A 17,060-nucleotide genomic window follows, 5' to 3' on the forward strand; every position below is an offset into this window, starting at 1 on the left:
ACGGCTCTTTATAGGTCATTAAGTGCTGCATAAATGTCAAGCTTTATCACTGACTTACTTGAGAGTGAGGTTTCCTTTTATGCCCAGAATCTAGAAGAGTAGATATTTAAAACACGTTTGCTGGATTAATCATAACAGAATCGAGATACTGGAATTTTAGTTCCAGTTCATTATCTGACTGTGACCCTTTGGGTAAATTAATTCATTTTTTGGGTCTTAGATGACTTTCCATAGAATTCCAGTTGTTATGACTGGCAGCAGAAAGATTCCAGGGAGTTCAGAGGAGATAAATGGATCAACACAACTGAAGTTTTGTCCTTGCTTTCCAAAAAGCAGCTTTAGCTTTTTCATAAAAATGTCCTTGAGCCTGACTCTCTTTTATACTCTCAAGGAAAGCAGTAATTTTTCTTATTAGACAATAACTATACTCAATGTTCTGTGTAAACACATTTGTTACAACTCGTTTGTGATCTGCAGTCATAATTTATACATATACTTTATTTGAAATATACAGATAAAATCATGTTCTATGAAGTGCTGTTTAATGTTTTAGTTTACTTAATAAGGTTTCTTCCTTATACACTAGCCTATAGAAAAATAAAGACATTGATTTCCAAGTTTATTTAAATGAAAAATAAAAATGGTTTTCCATTTAATGCAGGGGTTGGGAACCTTTTTTCTGCCAAGCGCCATTTGGATATTTATAACATTCTTGGGCCATACAAAATTACCAACTTAAAAATTAGCCTGCTATACTTGGTCAAACATTTAATTAACTCACCCCTAATACTTTGGCAGGGCCAGACCAAATGATTTAATGGGCCTTATACGGCCCATGGGCTGGACGTTCCCCACCCCTGATTTAGTGCCTGTATTAAAATATATGAGTTAAACCAATAATAATAAAATTTAATTTAGACCTCCTCAGTTTGGAACAAACAACTTACCCCTTTTCAAAGATAATCCTTCTCAGTGTATTACCATTTGTAAGTATAGTTAACGTCTTCATTATATGCATAAACAAAACGAATGTAGTTTACTATTGTCAACATTCGTTTCATATTTTTAAGGATGGTTTCAATTTCAAATATTTCAAGTATTTTATTTCAAACTATAGTTACACAAATATAATCCTGTGCATTTCATTTTAATTAGTACATTCTGTTTATTTTTTGTTAACTTGAAATGGTTCATAATTTATTTGCCCAGAACTCTAAAACTATTTTTAATTCCTGATTACATTTTTTCTCTTAATGCAGGAAGTTTTGCTGGAGTTGCTAGAACAATGTGTGGATGGCTTATGGAAAGCAGAACGTTATGAAGTAATTTCTGAGATTTCCAAGCTGATCATTCCAATTTATGAGAAACGCCGTGAGTTTGAGGTAAGCATGTTTGCATCATTGCCCATTTTTGTTGAATTGTGAGAGTTCTTTATATTTTCTAGATATTAAACCTTTATTAAATCTGTGATTTAATATTTTATTTTGGTCTTGGAAAAAGTAGTAATATAGTTATGTTACTATTCCTATATGACCTCTGAAGAATAGAAGGTTAATTATATTATGACATTTCTTTCTTATCATAGAATATAAATACTTAATGTATCAATTTGAAACATTTGTCCACTTGGAAAGTTACAATCCTTAAAAATACTGTTCAGCCCTAGCTGGTTTGGCTCACTGGCTAGAGCAGCCGTGGGCAAACTACGGGCCGCGGGCCGGATCGGCCCATTTGAAATGAATAAAACTAAAAAAAAAAAGACCATACCCTTTTATGTAATGATGTTTACTTTGAATTTATATTAGTTCACACAAACACTCCATCCATGCTTTTGTTCCGGCCCTCCGGTCCAGTTTAAGAACCCATTGTGGCCCTCGAGTCAAAAAGTTTGCCCACCCCTGGGCTAGAGTGTCAACCTGTGGACTGAAGGGTCCTGGGTTCAAAACCAGTCAAGGGCACTCGATTCCCAGTAGGGGGTGTGCAGGAGGCAGCCGATCAATTACTATCTCACATCATTGATGTTTCTCTCTCTCTCTCTCTCTCTCTCTCTCTCTCTCTCTCTCTCTCTCCCTCCCTCCCTCCCTCCCTCCCTCCCTCTTACCCTCCCTCCCTTTCCCTTCCTCTCTGAAATCAATAAAAATATATTTTAGAAAAAATCCATCCTAGTGGGTATGAAGTGGTGTCAGATTGTGGTTTTGATTTGTATTTCCTTAATGACTAATGATTTTGAACATCTTTCTATGTACTAGTTGAGCATTTGTATATCTCCTTTGGAGAAATGTATACTCAAGTTCTTTGCCCATATTTTTTCTTTTATATATAATTTTTATTGTGATATAATTGATATAACATTATATCAGTTTCAGGGGTACAAAATAATTATTCAATATTTGAATTGCAAAATAATCACCACAATAAGTCCAGTTAACATCCATCACCATGCTGCAGTGAACATGGGGGTGCATGTTTCTTTTCATTCTTCAGATAAATATCCAGAAATGGAATTGCCATGTCAGTTGATAGTTCTACTTTCAATTTTTTGAGGAATCTCAATACTGTTTTCCATAGTAATTGCACCAATTTATATTCCTACCAACAGTGCACAGGGAGTTCCCTTTCTCCAAATCCTCGCCAGCTTTTATTTCTTGCCTTTTTGATAAGAGCCATTCTAATAGGTGTGAAGTGGTATCTCTTTGATTTGCTTTTCCCTAATAATTAGTGATGTTGAGCATCTTTTCATGTACCTGTTGATTTTCCCATTTTAAAATTGGGTTGTTTGTCTTTTTTTAAAATTATGAGAGTTCTTAATATTTTCTGAATCCAAAACCTTCATCAGATTTTAATTTGCAAAAATCTTCTCCCACTCTATAGGTTGTCATTTCACATTCTTGATAATGTTCTTTGCACCACGTGCTTTCCTTTTCTGGGTGTGCAGAAGAACATAGTCTTTGAAAACATCTGTGTACATGTATAAAAGCACGTCTCACTGAGGCTTATACTATTACTTATTTTTGTATCTGTATTTCATCTCCAAAAGTTTTTGCATGAATTGTTTATTCTATCTCTCCACCTAAGGATTCAAGCAAAGCATTTTGCTTCTGTTTCAGTTTAAATAATTCAGAAATATCAAAAATAGTAGTAGTCAGTAATAATATAGTATTTTTAACGTGCATGTTACCATTCAGATGTTAATGAAATAAAGCATGATACTTCAAAATACAGTGTTGTTTGACTGTTTTTAGCTCTATCCTTAGACCTAAAGTTAAGATTTTGTCTAATTGTGATAGTAGGGATGGGGGTGTGAATGACCCTATCAAAACCATTTTGACAAGGAAATGTTTTTTATCCCCTGGGCACTTATCTTTTTTTTTTTTTTATCCCTGGGCATTTATCTTAAAGACATTTAATATTTAACCAATAGACAAAGCTGATTTGTATATTCTCATTTTTCAGAAACTTACTCAAGTTTATAGAACTCTTCATGGAGCTTACACAAAAATTCTGGAGGTTATGCACACAAAAAAAAGACTTTTAGGCACTTTCTTCAGAGTTGCTTTTTATGGCCAAGTAAGTACACATTAGTTCATAAAGTTCTTTTTCTTTTTAAATATTCACCTTTACATTATTAGATAACCATAGCAGCAGTTACTGGCTCTGGAATTCTGTCCAGATAGAGTGCCTATCACAACCACAGGAAGCCTCTGTTGTAAGTACAAAGTTCACCGTGGCTCTCATATCTAAACCCATTAGGTCAGAGTCCAGCATATAGCATTTGAATTTTTCCCTCACTTTCATTTTCTGTTAAGCTTCCAAAAGTATATTTTTAGTATCTAGTAGTTCAAGCTTTCAAATAAAAAACAGGTAAGTATACTGGAAACTAGAAAAATCTAGTGTGGAAATCTTTAGGCCAATCATGTTCATATGACTGTGAATTTGAAAATTCTCATTTATCTGAAGTTAAAAGGGGTAATATATGGACATGGATTTCAGTACTTTTATTTCAAATGTATTTCAAATGCATTATTAGTAGCCATTCAGTAGGTTTTCTTTAAATGCTGTTTGCTCATACAATTTATAAATGATTTTATGTTTAACTTTACAACAGTCTTTTTTTGAAGAAGAAGATGGAAAGGAGTACATCTACAAAGAGCCAAAGCTCACTGGCCTCTCAGAGATTTCCCTGAGACTTGTTAAACTTTATGGTGAAAAATTTGGTACAGAGAATGTGAAAATAATTCAGGATTCAGACAAGGTAACTATACCCTACATTGTGAAATCATGATTTGGTAGTTCCAAGCATGGTATATTGCTCCTGACTTTTTTTTTATATTAGCTGATGGAGGAGAAGCATGGAAATAGAATCTTTCCAGATAGTGAAAGAAAGGACAGGGGCTCTGGAGTCAGAGAGAGCAGGATCCAAATCTCCATTTTCTGTCACTTGCTGGCTGTGTGACTATGGGGAAGTTACTTAACCTCTCTGTGCCTTATTTTTCTCAGTAAAATTGAGATAATAATAGTGCCTTTGCTCTGGCTTGTGTAGTTCAGTTGGTTGGAGTGTCATCCCATACACAGAAAGGTCACGGGTTCGATTCCCAGTCAGGGCACATACACATGTTGTGGGTTCAATCTCCAGTCAGGGTGCTTATGGGAGGCAACTGATCGATGTGTCTTTCTCCCCTCCTCCCCCTTCTGCCTCTCTCTCATATCAATAAAAAGCATGTCCTCTGTTGAGGATTAAAATAATAGTAATTAGTGCCTTCCTTGTGGAGTTTTATATGGATTAAATGAGTAAATATATGGAAAGTGGTTAGAGCTTCTGGTACATAAAAAACATTCATTAATAATAATAGAAGCCAGCATGCTTAATAAATGTTAGCTATTGTTGTGATTGCTGTTGCTCATCATGATTCTCAATGTTATACTTAATGATTAAAATCATCTCAAGGCACACATTTTATTCTAAAGATATCCTTAGTTCAGTAGTTATATTTATAATGAAGTGGGTTTAGGAGAGATACCTTGGGTCTTATTCTAAAGGTTATCCATCTCATCAGGCCCTGCCAAGGCAGGATGAGAAAAGTTCCATCAAGAGAGGCCCTTTCATGGGAAATGCATAGGTCCCTATAGACAGAATTTCAGGAAAGCATAGCACAAATTTCTGACCATCCTTAGTTACCATGGGAGTGCCCAGGAACAGAGCTGATTTTTTTAAATTTAAATTCTTTATTGTTTAAAGTATTACATATATCTCCTTTTTCCCCCATTGACCTCTCCCCGGCCACTCCCACCCCCAGCACATGCCCTCACCCCCCTAGTGTCTGTGTCCATTGGTTATGCTCATATGCATGCATACAAGTCCTTTGGTTGATCTCTACTCTATCCTCCCCTCCTTCCCTCTGAGGTTTGATGGTCTGTTCAATGCTTCTCTGTCTCTGGATCTATTTTTGTTCATCAGTTTATGTTGTTCATTATATTCCACAAATGAGTGAGATCATGTGATATTTATCTTTCTCTGACTGGCTTATTTCGCTTAGCATAATGCTCTCCAGGTCCATCCATGCTGTTGCAAATGGTAAGAATTTCTTCTTTTTTACAGCAGTGTAGAATTTCATTGTGTAGATGTACCACTGTTTTTAAATCTACTTATCTGCTGATGGGCACCTAGGCTGTTTCCAAACCCTAGCTATTGTAAATTGTGCTGCTGTGAACATAGGGGTACATATGTTATTTCTGATTGGTGTTTCTGATTTCTTATGATATATTCCTATTCCTAGAAGTGGGATTACTGCGTCAAATGGGAATTCCCTTTTTAATTTTTTGAGGAAATTCCATACTTTTTGCCACAGTGAGCTGATTTTTAAGATAGAAAGGACCTATATAGTTAGGATCTGTAGGCCACAGCAGTATTTCCCAGTGGACATGGTGCTTTGCAAAGCACTTAACAGCTAGTAGGCAGCATTGCCAGAGTGCAAAGCCCATGGCAATGGTGGAGACTTCACTGCCCACTGTGAAAATCATCTCTTCACTTTGTAGATTTACCTACATCTCTTTAACTTGAGACATATAAACATAGATTTACTGGTAGGTCCAAAATTCATTAATATTTGGCAGGACCTCCTTGCTTCTTTCCTTACTAGTTTTAACTATTTTGTGTCTTATTGTATTAAGAGAGCAAAAGATTTTTATCTCCTTGTAGCCAGATAGTCTTAGGCTTGCCACCACACTACTGATATTATAAATGGGAAATTAATGGAAAGCCAGGCTTGCTGAACAGCATACAGTTTTCTGTTTTATTCTGCCTCTGAAAACCTGGACAACATGTGCTAATGACAAACCACCATCAGGTGCCTGGACTCCTGACATTATTTGTATGCACAATATTTTAGTCATTCCCCATAGGCAACAGATATAATAAGAAGTTGCTGCTTTTAACATCCTTATTTCTTAGTGTGTAAGAGTAAAAATTAAAAAACACTCTTTTACTTTGCCAAAGAACAAAATGTGCTTAAGAATACAGACAGTGTAAAGAGCAGTTCAGTAATATATCCCAATATTTTAAACTGTATGTTTCCTTGGACCCAACAGTTGCACATTTAAAATTTTATTTTGTAGATGTACATACATTAAGATGTATGTTTAAAGTTATTTATTGCTGCAAAGTTTATATAGAAAAAACCTGAAAGCAGTCTAAATGTCCATATGGCTAAAGAAATGGTGGTATTACCCACAGAATGGATATAGTAACCTAGGTGTTAAGAGTTTCATATCAATACTTAGAAATCTACCAAGATATATTGCTTAGGAGGAAAAAAGATGAGGTGCAGGTTGTATAGATAGTATGATCACATTTGTGTAAAAACTTATTCACGTATACTCACTTGTATAAGCTATGCTTAGGAAATTTCAGGAACAATACATATAAAATTGTTAACCATGGTTAGCCCTGAGGACGGGAACTAGAGTCTTACCTGGGAAGAAAGATATTTTTTACTTTTCATATATTCCCTTGTGTACTATTGGAATGATTTATCACACATAATTCACTTTATAAAGTTAAAATCAGGCGTGGCCTTTTTTATTTTACTTCTGTATTTTGTCTTAGCCAGATAATTAACTATCTCCTGATGGCTCTCTGGAGAGATCTAGCTTTTTAATGGGAGATAAAAGAAGGTTAAGGTTTCTGGAAATAGGCTTTTAGGTTTTTATGTAAGAGCAAGTAGAATAGATTTGGAGAAGTTAAAAGATGGTAAGTAACTTTCTATCCCCTGTCCATCTTATATATGTGGAGGGAAAAAGAGTTACAGAGACTATTTCTTAGAAGGTTTCTGTTGTTTGTTTGATATTTTGCTTCCTACACTAAACACAAAAAGGCCTGACTGCCATAAAATGTAAGATATTGGGGGGGGGGGGAGGTTGGGGGTTAATGGGGGGGATGAGGACACATTTGTAATACCTTAACTAATAATAATAAAAAAAAGATATTGGCAATGGCACAAGTAAATGTTAGTTGGCTTAAACACGGAAAGAGGATCCTAGGCACCATCTGGAGCAGTGGTCGCCAACTGTTAATCCCTGGATCACTGGTGGTCTGTGATGTCTGAAAGGTTGGCGACTGCTGATATGGAGTACATCTATAATAATAAAAGGGTAATATGCTACTTAGACTGGACGTCTTCTGGACGTCATTCTGTACGTCCTTCCTGACGAAGCTGGGGCCCAGGCGAAGCCAGTCGGGGAAAGGAAGGCCTACTCTTGCACAGATTTTCATGCATCGGGCCTCCAGTAAAATATATTGTGTTAACCATTTTTAAGTGTATAGTTCAATGATATTAATTTACTTCACATTGTTGTGCAGCCATTACCACTCACCATCTTCAAAGCAATTTTCATCTTGTGGAATGTTCTTTCTTTTTAAGGCTGAATAATATTTGTGTGTGTGTGTGTGTGTGTGTGTGTGTGTGTGTGTATGTGTCACATTTTGTTTATCCATGTGTTGGTGGGCACTTGGGTTGCTTTCATGTTTTTGCTGTTGTGAATAATGCTGTTCAGGAACATGTGCACAGCTGCCTGACATGGGGCTGAGGTGAGGTGTATGAGTAGCTGCCATTGTGCCGAGAGCTGAAACTGACCAAAATAAAAATCACCTGCAATTTTCTGTTTAGGTCTTTCCCCAGAAGTTGCAAATCTTCAACAGACTAGAGAGTCCCCAAATAGTTTCATGAGACAGATTCTGCCAATATAACTGTTGTCTAGGTAGGAAGGTAGATTTCTGATGCTCTGTCATCTCAGAGTCCTCTCTCTAATACAGTGGTTCTCAACCTTCCTAATGCCAGGACCCTTTAATACAGTTCCTCATGTTGTGGTGACCCCCAACCATAAAATTTTTTTTCGTTGCTACTTCATAACTATAATTTTGCTACTGTTATGAATCATAATGTAAATATCTGATATACAGGATGTATTTTCATTGTTACAAATTGAACATAAAGCATAGTGATTAATCACAAAAACAATATGTAATTATATATGTGTTTTACCCCTGTGAAAGGGTCGTTCGACCCCCAAAGGGGTCGCGACCCACAGGTTGAGAACCGCTGCTCTAATACATGTTTATTGAGGCGGAATTCAAATATACAATTAACCATTTTAATATATTTTTAAGGACTCAGATTATAAAACAGTTATCTCAGTTTTGTAAATATATGTGCATAGGAAAAAGATTGAAAGGAAATGTATGAATATGTAAATGATGGTCACTACTGAGTGGTAGGATTATAGTTTTTATCTTCTTCCTACATTTCTGTAATCTACAAATAGGTTTCTGTAACTTATATATAGAAGGAAATGATCCCTAAAAAAGAACAAAGACCTCCTCCAGGTATCTGTTCAATTGGGAACACAGTCATAGTGGCAATGTACCTCAATTGATCTCAAAAGAGTTAGTAGCTTACCTGTACCCCTTTTCCCATTTTATTCAATAAAAACCAGAACTTTCTTATTTATAGGTAAATGCCAAAGAGCTTGATCCAAAATATGCTCATATCCAAGTCACCTATGTGAAGCCCTACTTTGATGACAAAGAACTCACAGAAAGAAAGACTGAGTTTGAAAGAAACCATAATATCAACAAATTTGTTTTTGAGGCTCCTTATACATTATCCGGCAAAAAGCAAGGCTGCATAGAAGAACAGTGCAAACGTCGTACAATCCTGACTAGTAAGTAGGACTTTGCATATGACTTGTTTGACTTGGTCCTTTGAAATAAACACAGATAGCAGCTGGCCAGCCAGAAAATGTAACTGAAATTTTAATCATTCATTGTTCTGCTGTTAAGTCACTGGCTTGCACAAACAGGGATGTGCTAAATCATAGTTTTCCTATATGTAAATCGTGATTGCTCTGAAGGTCTCATAAAGATAATTTCTTTCTCAATAGTGAAGTAATAAGGTTCTCTATGGTACCCTAAAGTATTGTCTAGAGAAGGCCTGGGGAAAATTAAGCACAGTGGATTTTTTAAAATGAATTTGACTGTTGGAACAAATGACTTTTTGAGATAGTAAATCAATCTTAATATTTTAATAGCTTCAAACTCGTTTCCATATGTGAAAAAGAGGATCCCTATAAACTATGAACAGCAGATTAATTTAAAGCCAATTGATGTTGCTACTGATGAAATAAAAGATAAAACTGCAGAGCTGCAAAAACTTTGCTCTTCTGCTGATGTGGACATGATTCAGCTCCAACTGAAATTGCAGGGCTGTGTTTCAGTGCAGGTATGTTGGTTGTCAAACACGTATTAGATGTTTCTTGGTGTTTTCTTGCTTTCCTAAGTGGTATAGTCTTATTGAGTGCAAACACCTTTGCATTAATTTTGATTAACTCAATACAGAAATTATGTTCAATTCGAATAAATATTGTGTTATGTAAGAGAACTTTAACATAAATTCCTCTGATGATAGCCAAATTCCATATTTACATATCAGAAATCATTAACTAATTTATTAGAATATCATCTTTGCAGATTATTTGCTTTAGTTAATCATTTTTCAAATAAGCTTACAGTAAGAATAGTAAATACGTTTCTCAGATGCAGATTTTTAATGTATTTGGGTATTGTTTTCTTAAGAGAAATGCAAAAATTTACATTCTAACAGCTCTCATTTTCCTTCTTCTGTAATCTAGGTAAATGCTGGTCCATTAGCATATGCAAGAGCTTTCTTAAATGACAGTCAAGCTAGCAAGTATCCATCTAAGAAAGTCAGTGAGTTGAAAGACATGTTTAGGTAAGTGCTTTGTAGTTTTCACTATTCTTGTACTCCATTTTCTTCTTAAAAGAAACCAAAATATTCACCAAATAATATCTGTCCAGAAAAAGCCATTTTCTGTTCTCTTTTACAATATTTAAGTGACCTCCTAATGGTAATTACAGAGTAAATGCAGGATCTCTTTCTTGCTGCAGGACATTAATGCCCTAGTGATGCAAGAGATTAAATAAACCACCTTACTTTATTGCTTTGGATGTTGTGACACAAACACAGCCTAAATTCATTACGCAGTTTCCTCCTTTGCCCCACTGACCTCATGCCACAGCATTTCTGACCATTTAGGGTAGGAATAAAAGTGGAACTGGAAGGATTGGAGAAGCTTGCCTCCTGTCCTATGTCCTTAGTTCCACTTGAATTCTGCCAGTCTCACACATGTACTAGCTTGTCTTGAGTGAGCATCACTGTAAGCCAGTGGTTCTCAACCTTGGCTGCACGTTAGAATCACCTGAGAATCTTTTTAAAATCCTGATTTCTGGTCCTCAATCTCTGGAAATTCTGTTTCTTTGTTACTAATGTTGTGGGCCAACCCATAACAAAGAAACAGAATTTCTGGAGGATGAGGCCCAGAAATCAGGATTTTAAAAAGATTCCCAGGTGATTCTAATGTGCAGCCAAGGTTGAGAACCACTGCTGTAAGCTAAGGAATGTTTGAAGCTGTTTAATATATGAAAAGAGTTTACATTCAGAATAAGAGAGACAGGTAAGTAAAGTAGATTAAAGTTATACATTCATTTGCTCCCAACTTACTTCATTTACTTTCCTGTGTGTCACCAGCTGTTCTGGGTTGCAGAGTAACCAGTAGTCATTCATTCACCAGTATTTGTTAGGGCTTGGCATGTACAAAAATATTCTACTAGTTGCTATGACAGGAATAAAAAACAAATGAGCAATGAAGTACTTTGTCTCCTAACACCTACACTCTAATTATGGATATTAAACATAAATACACGAAATAATGGAAAAGTACTTTTATGGTAAGTCATCAACTTTGCCCCCATTCTTATGAATTCGGGGCAGATACTTCATACCAATAGCACCCAACACTGTCCTGGGTACATAGTGAGCCCAAAATAAAGTATTTTTGAATGAATGACTCATTATCTACAGATGCAAATTAGTGTTAGCACAAATGTTGTTGATGTAATATCAAGTAAATGACTGAGCGAGTAGGCTTACTAAGGGTTATATGTTTTGAACCAGGTTTTTAAGGACATTTGAAACTTGAGAGAAAAGATAGAAAACAAAGGGAAAGGGCATTTCAAATAGGATGTGGCATTAGCAAAGGCACAGTGAGAAATTATAGAATTCTACTCTTATAGGCAAAAAAGCCATAAAGTTAATATCAAAATGATTATCAATGAGACTTTCTGGGAGTAAATAACAAAACCTTTATCTTTGATCTTCATCCACAGGAAGTTCATACAAGCATGCAGCATTGCACTTGAACTAAATGAGCGGCTAATTAAAGAGGATCAAATTGAGTACCATGAAGGCCTAAAGTCAAATTTCAGAGAAATGGTGAAAGAATTGTCTGACATAATCCATGAGCAGGTAAGTTTTAGGGTGGTTGAACATGACAAGATCTTGGATCCTTAAGTGTTACTTAACAAAATCTGTTCAAAATGCATTACCTTGAAATTATTCAGTCTGTATTTTAAAATTTGCTCATATTGTTAATCATTTACATGACATAATGCAAATCAAATTTGAAGCAATTATCTGAGGCAGTTGCTAAAGCAATTATCAGAAATAAACCATATTGTGCTCTGTGTCACAATGCCATTCGAAGTGACTAGCTGAACAAGTCTGCATCATTCTACTGTGAACATGGATGAGTCTCTATAGAAGGGTCCTAAAGAAGTTAATGATTGGCTCAGTAGCCAAATCCCTAAATGAATATCCCTATTGTGGCTGTAAGAAACTAGATACTGTTATTTAGGTGAGATCCCGAGTGATTTCCAAAATTTGGAAGTTGTCTTAATACCCATACAGCCTGCAAAACTCCCTATTTTTATAAAACTTATTAGCATTTTAATCTATGAGTGTTAATGACAATTATAGCTAACTTAGTAAAACCCAACCTGAAAAGTATAGAAGCGAAGATCCATTCAGCACTTAGAGCCAAATTATGCCATTAAACTACAACCATTTAGATAACACATTCTTAAAGCTGGTTCCAGAAAGGAGACCAACATCTGTCCTGCTGTCTGTATTTCAGTGATTGCTTGAAGGCACTCACCTGTGTGAGACTGCCACACAAAGGGTGTTCTTACAAACAGTCTGACAGTGGTTAGCACCCAAAGAACTGTGGGATGATGGGGAAAAGAAGAATTTTTCTAGAAAAACAACTAGTTGACTTTAAATCAAGCTCTACTCGCTGAATTTATTTTGTCTGCTTTTTCTAAGGAAGAGCAATAGGGAATTTAGTTACTATTAGCCTAAGGCTGCATTGAGTGACCAGAAGTCTAACTTTCTAACCATTGTCATCACAGTATAGAGAATCCAGTCAACCAGACTTTCATCATCCCATCTTTAAATGACCAGTTGGTTGTCCCAGTCTCCTAATTGCCCTTCTCTATAGCTGGGAATCTTATTGGCTTAAGGAATCAGGAATCAGTGTTATTTTTCTTCTTTTTCTATTTTTACTTCTGTTAGCTCCCTTAGGAATGAGTGTATACTGTTCCAAGGCATCCTTTTGCTGTTCAGTTTTCATAGGCTCTTTTTTGTCTCTTTCTTAAAGCAGCCAGGTGATCAAAACTAGGAAAGTAGGGAACCATTCCACTTTCTTTATTGTCTCTCTCTCAAGCTCAGTCCATCAGAGGGGGTATGCCTTTCTTTACCATCACTTTTCTGTGGTATACTTTTATCAAATAGATGACATAATTTATTCCTAGAAACTGTCCAGTCTATGGGTTTCTGTTCTTCATAATCCTTAGGGAAATAAACAGCAAAAGTTCCTTTTTCACAGAAGATATAAAATAATTATACATGTTATTTTAAGCCAATGTGTATATATTAAAATTGTTTAATTTGCATGCAGCTGCATGACCTAGCTGCATGAACTCTGTTATTCAAATTGAAAACAAATTATTCAATTTACTGCTATGACTGTGATCAAGATATTTAGAGCAGTCATCTTATAGTTTTTTTCCCCTTGAACCATAGATTTTACAAATCTGCTCTTATATTTTTCAACTGTCTCATTTAATTCCCATAAATCATGACTATTTTATTTAGTTGTAGAGACCAATATTTTAGACCCTGGATATTATATATTGTTAGCTAACCAAGAAAAATCTTAGTTTCTATTGGTTTATATTTATGCAAGCTCTCTTGTCATAATATATCATATTCGAATGTGCCTTACTTGGGGCAAACATTGACTTTATAGTGATTTTTTTTGTAAATCAATATTTTTATTAGATTCTCACATAAAAGAGAGCTCCTTTTCAATCATATACATTGAGACATTGTTTCCCAAAGGAAAATATAATACAAAATTTAAAAATGTAAATGTGTATTGAAATATGATTTATTTTGTTGAGTTTGATAAATGAGTACTTAACAAAAACATATAGCCTGGCTTTTTCTTTTCAATATAACCTGTCACAGTATACCAAAATATACAGTCCTTTTAAAAAGAAGTTTAAAAACTTATTGAAGCTGTTGACTTTTTCAAAGGGACTTATATTATCTTAAAACTATTAATTACAGATTTCTTAGAGTTTGTGGTGGCCATTGTAGTGTCTGTTCAGTATGTTTTATTTTATTTACAATGAGTTGCCCATTTCACTGGTCACATCTGAAAGGTATGGACAGTTAGTCATCTCTTAAAACTCTATATGCTTTCAGATTCGTGTCATGAATGATGATTGTTGTAAAGAGGAATTGTCTCTTACAGATTTTATATAAGACATGATTTATAGCAACATAAGTGATAATGATGCATTACTGCCACCATAGACCGATTTGCAGGATTAATACTCAAGTTTCAGAGCTAACTTGAGAGAACCAAGTATTGAAAACTTGAAACCTAAGTTGGGATGGTATAATGAAGATGTTGGAAGTTATATATGTGCTATTCTTTTATTTCATCTAATCTAAACATAAGAGCTCTGTTGCTTTTGATCACACAAAATAGATCATTTAAAAATATGTATACTAATATGACTATATGTGTTTATATATTTATGGGCTATGAAATATATTTGATGACATTCTTCATTTCCATAAAAATCTTATGTATCAATTAGTTTATATAATTATAGTGTGTGCTTAGAAATATGCACCATGACACTTCTCTTCATTTAATATTATTTCCCAAATCTCCAGGGAAGGTGCATGGGTATCAGCATGTTTGTAAAGCCCCACAGGTGATCTTGAGAACCACTGTGTTAAAAGATGGTCCATAAACTCTTGTCAAAGAGTCCACTGTTTAGAGATCTTATTATGACTCTGTGCTAGAAAAATATTTTAAAGATTATATTACCCCTCACTTCTTACTGAATTTTTCAGTTTACAGTCTTGTTTTTCTTAATGAATAACCAGATATTTTCTGCTTTTTTGCTATGCTGCCTTTGTAATACAGCTTTGAAGACTTAAGTCGGTAATGTTATTTTTTGCTCTTTTTGCTTGATGTCATTTTAAATAGCTAAGTGTCATTGATAAATTGAAATATGCCTGTAATTTCATATACACATACTTTTTTGGCAGTGGCTGTTTTGCTTCATTATAAACATGCATATTTCCTTTGTTTTAGATAATACAAGAAGACACAATGCATTCTCCCTGGATGAACGACACATTACATGTATTTTGTGCAATTAGTGGTACATCGAGTGACAGAGGTTATGGTTCCCCAAGATACACTGCTGAAATATGAGGACCCACAGATGTAAAGTGAGGACGAGACTGACCTTTCTCAGGAATATTTGGAGCTGTGCAAATGTTAAAACTTAAAGATTTGATATACATGGAGTGTTCCCTTCTGACACCAAAATTTTCATGCTTTCAAACAGGGTGCTTACATATTTGTAAATATTTAAGCAACGTGGAAGTGCCTGGAAAATTGCACCCCTGTGCTTAGTTTGTACTTTTTTTAGGTAAATCTATATACTGAGGAATAGAGCTCAAAAACATAAATCCAAATTGCTTAATTATTGCTTAAAATAATAATGGTACTATGTAAAATTGTATAACAGAACACAATAAAAGGTAAAACTTACTTGTAATTTGAAGTGAAGAAAATAATACTTTGAACTTAGCATTTTTCTTGGCAGGAAGCTCAATTCATTATACTGATCCTTAGAGGAAAAAATGATCAAATTTCCATAAGACATGGGTATTTCTGATTGGGGAGATAATTTGAAATCTTGCCTACTGGTAGTCAAGACTGGGCTAGAAGAGACAAAAGCATTATTTAATAAGGAAAATTTCACAAAGAAAGCACATACATAAAAAATACCAAGATTGCTGTTCCTTCGAGTCTTTTTGAAATATATTTTTATTGATTTCAGAGAGGAAGGGAAAGGGAGAGAGAGATGGAAACATCAGTGATGAGAGAGAATTTCCCTAGCCAGTTTGGCTCAGTGAATAGAGCCTCAGCCTGTGGACTGAAGGGTCTCGGGTTTGATTCCAGTCAAGGGCATGTACCTCAGTTGCCTCCCCAGCCCCAGTCTGGGTGCCTACAGTAGGCAACCAATTGATGTGTCTCTCTCACATCAATGTTCCTCTCTCTCCCCCTCCCACTTTCTCTAAAAAAATTGATGAGAGAGAAGCATTGATTGGCTGCCTCCTGCATCCCCCCACCCGCTACTAGGGATCAAGCCGCCAACCTGGACATGTGCCCTGACGGGGAATCGAACTGTGACCTCCTGGTTCATGGGTTGATGCTCAACCACTGAGCAACACCAGCCGAACTTCCTTCAAGTTTTGACCTGATGATGCCAAGTAGTCAAGTTGGTCTCTTCCAACACACAAGACAAGGGATTCCTATGTGGCATGGGTTTCCCTAGCAAGTGGCATTTGTTGCCAGAACTTTATCATCTGAGGCTATCCATAAAGCTAAACAAAACATTTCTGAGAAATTTCAGTCAGTACATACTATGCTACTTCAAAGCTTTAGCAGCAGAGCCTGAGGTAGGAATTTGTAATGATTATTTTCTTCAGTTTACAAGGTTAGGAAGTATTTTGATAGAACTTGATGGTTGCAGCATTTCTTGGGTCAATGTACATAACCACTGCAGACTTAGCAACTGCGAGTTAGGGATTACATTTCTAATAATGAAGAAATCTCAGACTACCTAAATAAATCAGGAAAAACCAAGATGTGAAGAACTTTTTTAGCTTGAATTATCCATATAATTTTGGCGGCCTTTCATGTAAATTTTAAGTGTTAGACTTATTTTTCTTATGTAGTTTAGCCTATTTTACAGACACACACACAAAAAACAGACACTGAAATATAAATGGATTGTATGGAGCCTTGGCTTTTTAAATACTTTGTGATCAAGTAAATCGTTGAGATTATGCATCTGATTTGGCCATTTTTATTTTTTATTTTCAATTACAGTTGACGTACACTATTATATTAGTTTCAGGTGTATATCCCAGTGATTAGACATTACATAACTTAGTGATCATTTTAATAAATCTTATACCCACATGGCACCATACATAGTTATCAAAATATTATTGACTGTATTTCCTATGCTGTACTTTACATCCCATGACTAT

At 35.3% G+C, this 17,060-nt stretch overlaps 1 protein-coding gene across 1 annotated transcript in view; it reads left to right on the forward strand.

Moving 5' to 3' along the window:
• The window catches only part of DOCK11 (dedicator of cytokinesis 11), a 192,502-nt gene extending 175,647 nt beyond the window's left edge, over window positions 1–16,855 (forward strand). Inside the window, exons 46-53 of the mRNA XM_081081274.1 lie at window positions 1,260–1,382; window positions 3,454–3,567; window positions 4,106–4,252; window positions 9,006–9,216; window positions 9,583–9,773; window positions 10,183–10,283; window positions 11,738–11,876; window positions 15,085–16,855. Coding sequence (XP_080937400.1) covers window positions 1,260–1,382; window positions 3,454–3,567; window positions 4,106–4,252; window positions 9,006–9,216; window positions 9,583–9,773; window positions 10,183–10,283; window positions 11,738–11,876; window positions 15,085–15,207 — 1,149 coding nt within the window. The 3' untranslated portion in view covers window positions 15,208–16,855. The remainder of the gene's footprint in view (window positions 1–1,259; window positions 1,383–3,453; window positions 3,568–4,105; window positions 4,253–9,005; window positions 9,217–9,582; window positions 9,774–10,182; window positions 10,284–11,737; window positions 11,877–15,084) is intronic.
• The last annotated feature ends 205 nt before the right edge of the window (window positions 16,856–17,060 follow it).

The sequence above is a fragment of the Myotis nattereri genome, assembly GCF_964212035.1.
Source record: "Myotis nattereri genome assembly, chromosome: X".
In the NCBI taxonomy this organism is placed as follows: domain Eukaryota; kingdom Metazoa; phylum Chordata; class Mammalia; order Chiroptera; family Vespertilionidae; genus Myotis; species Myotis nattereri.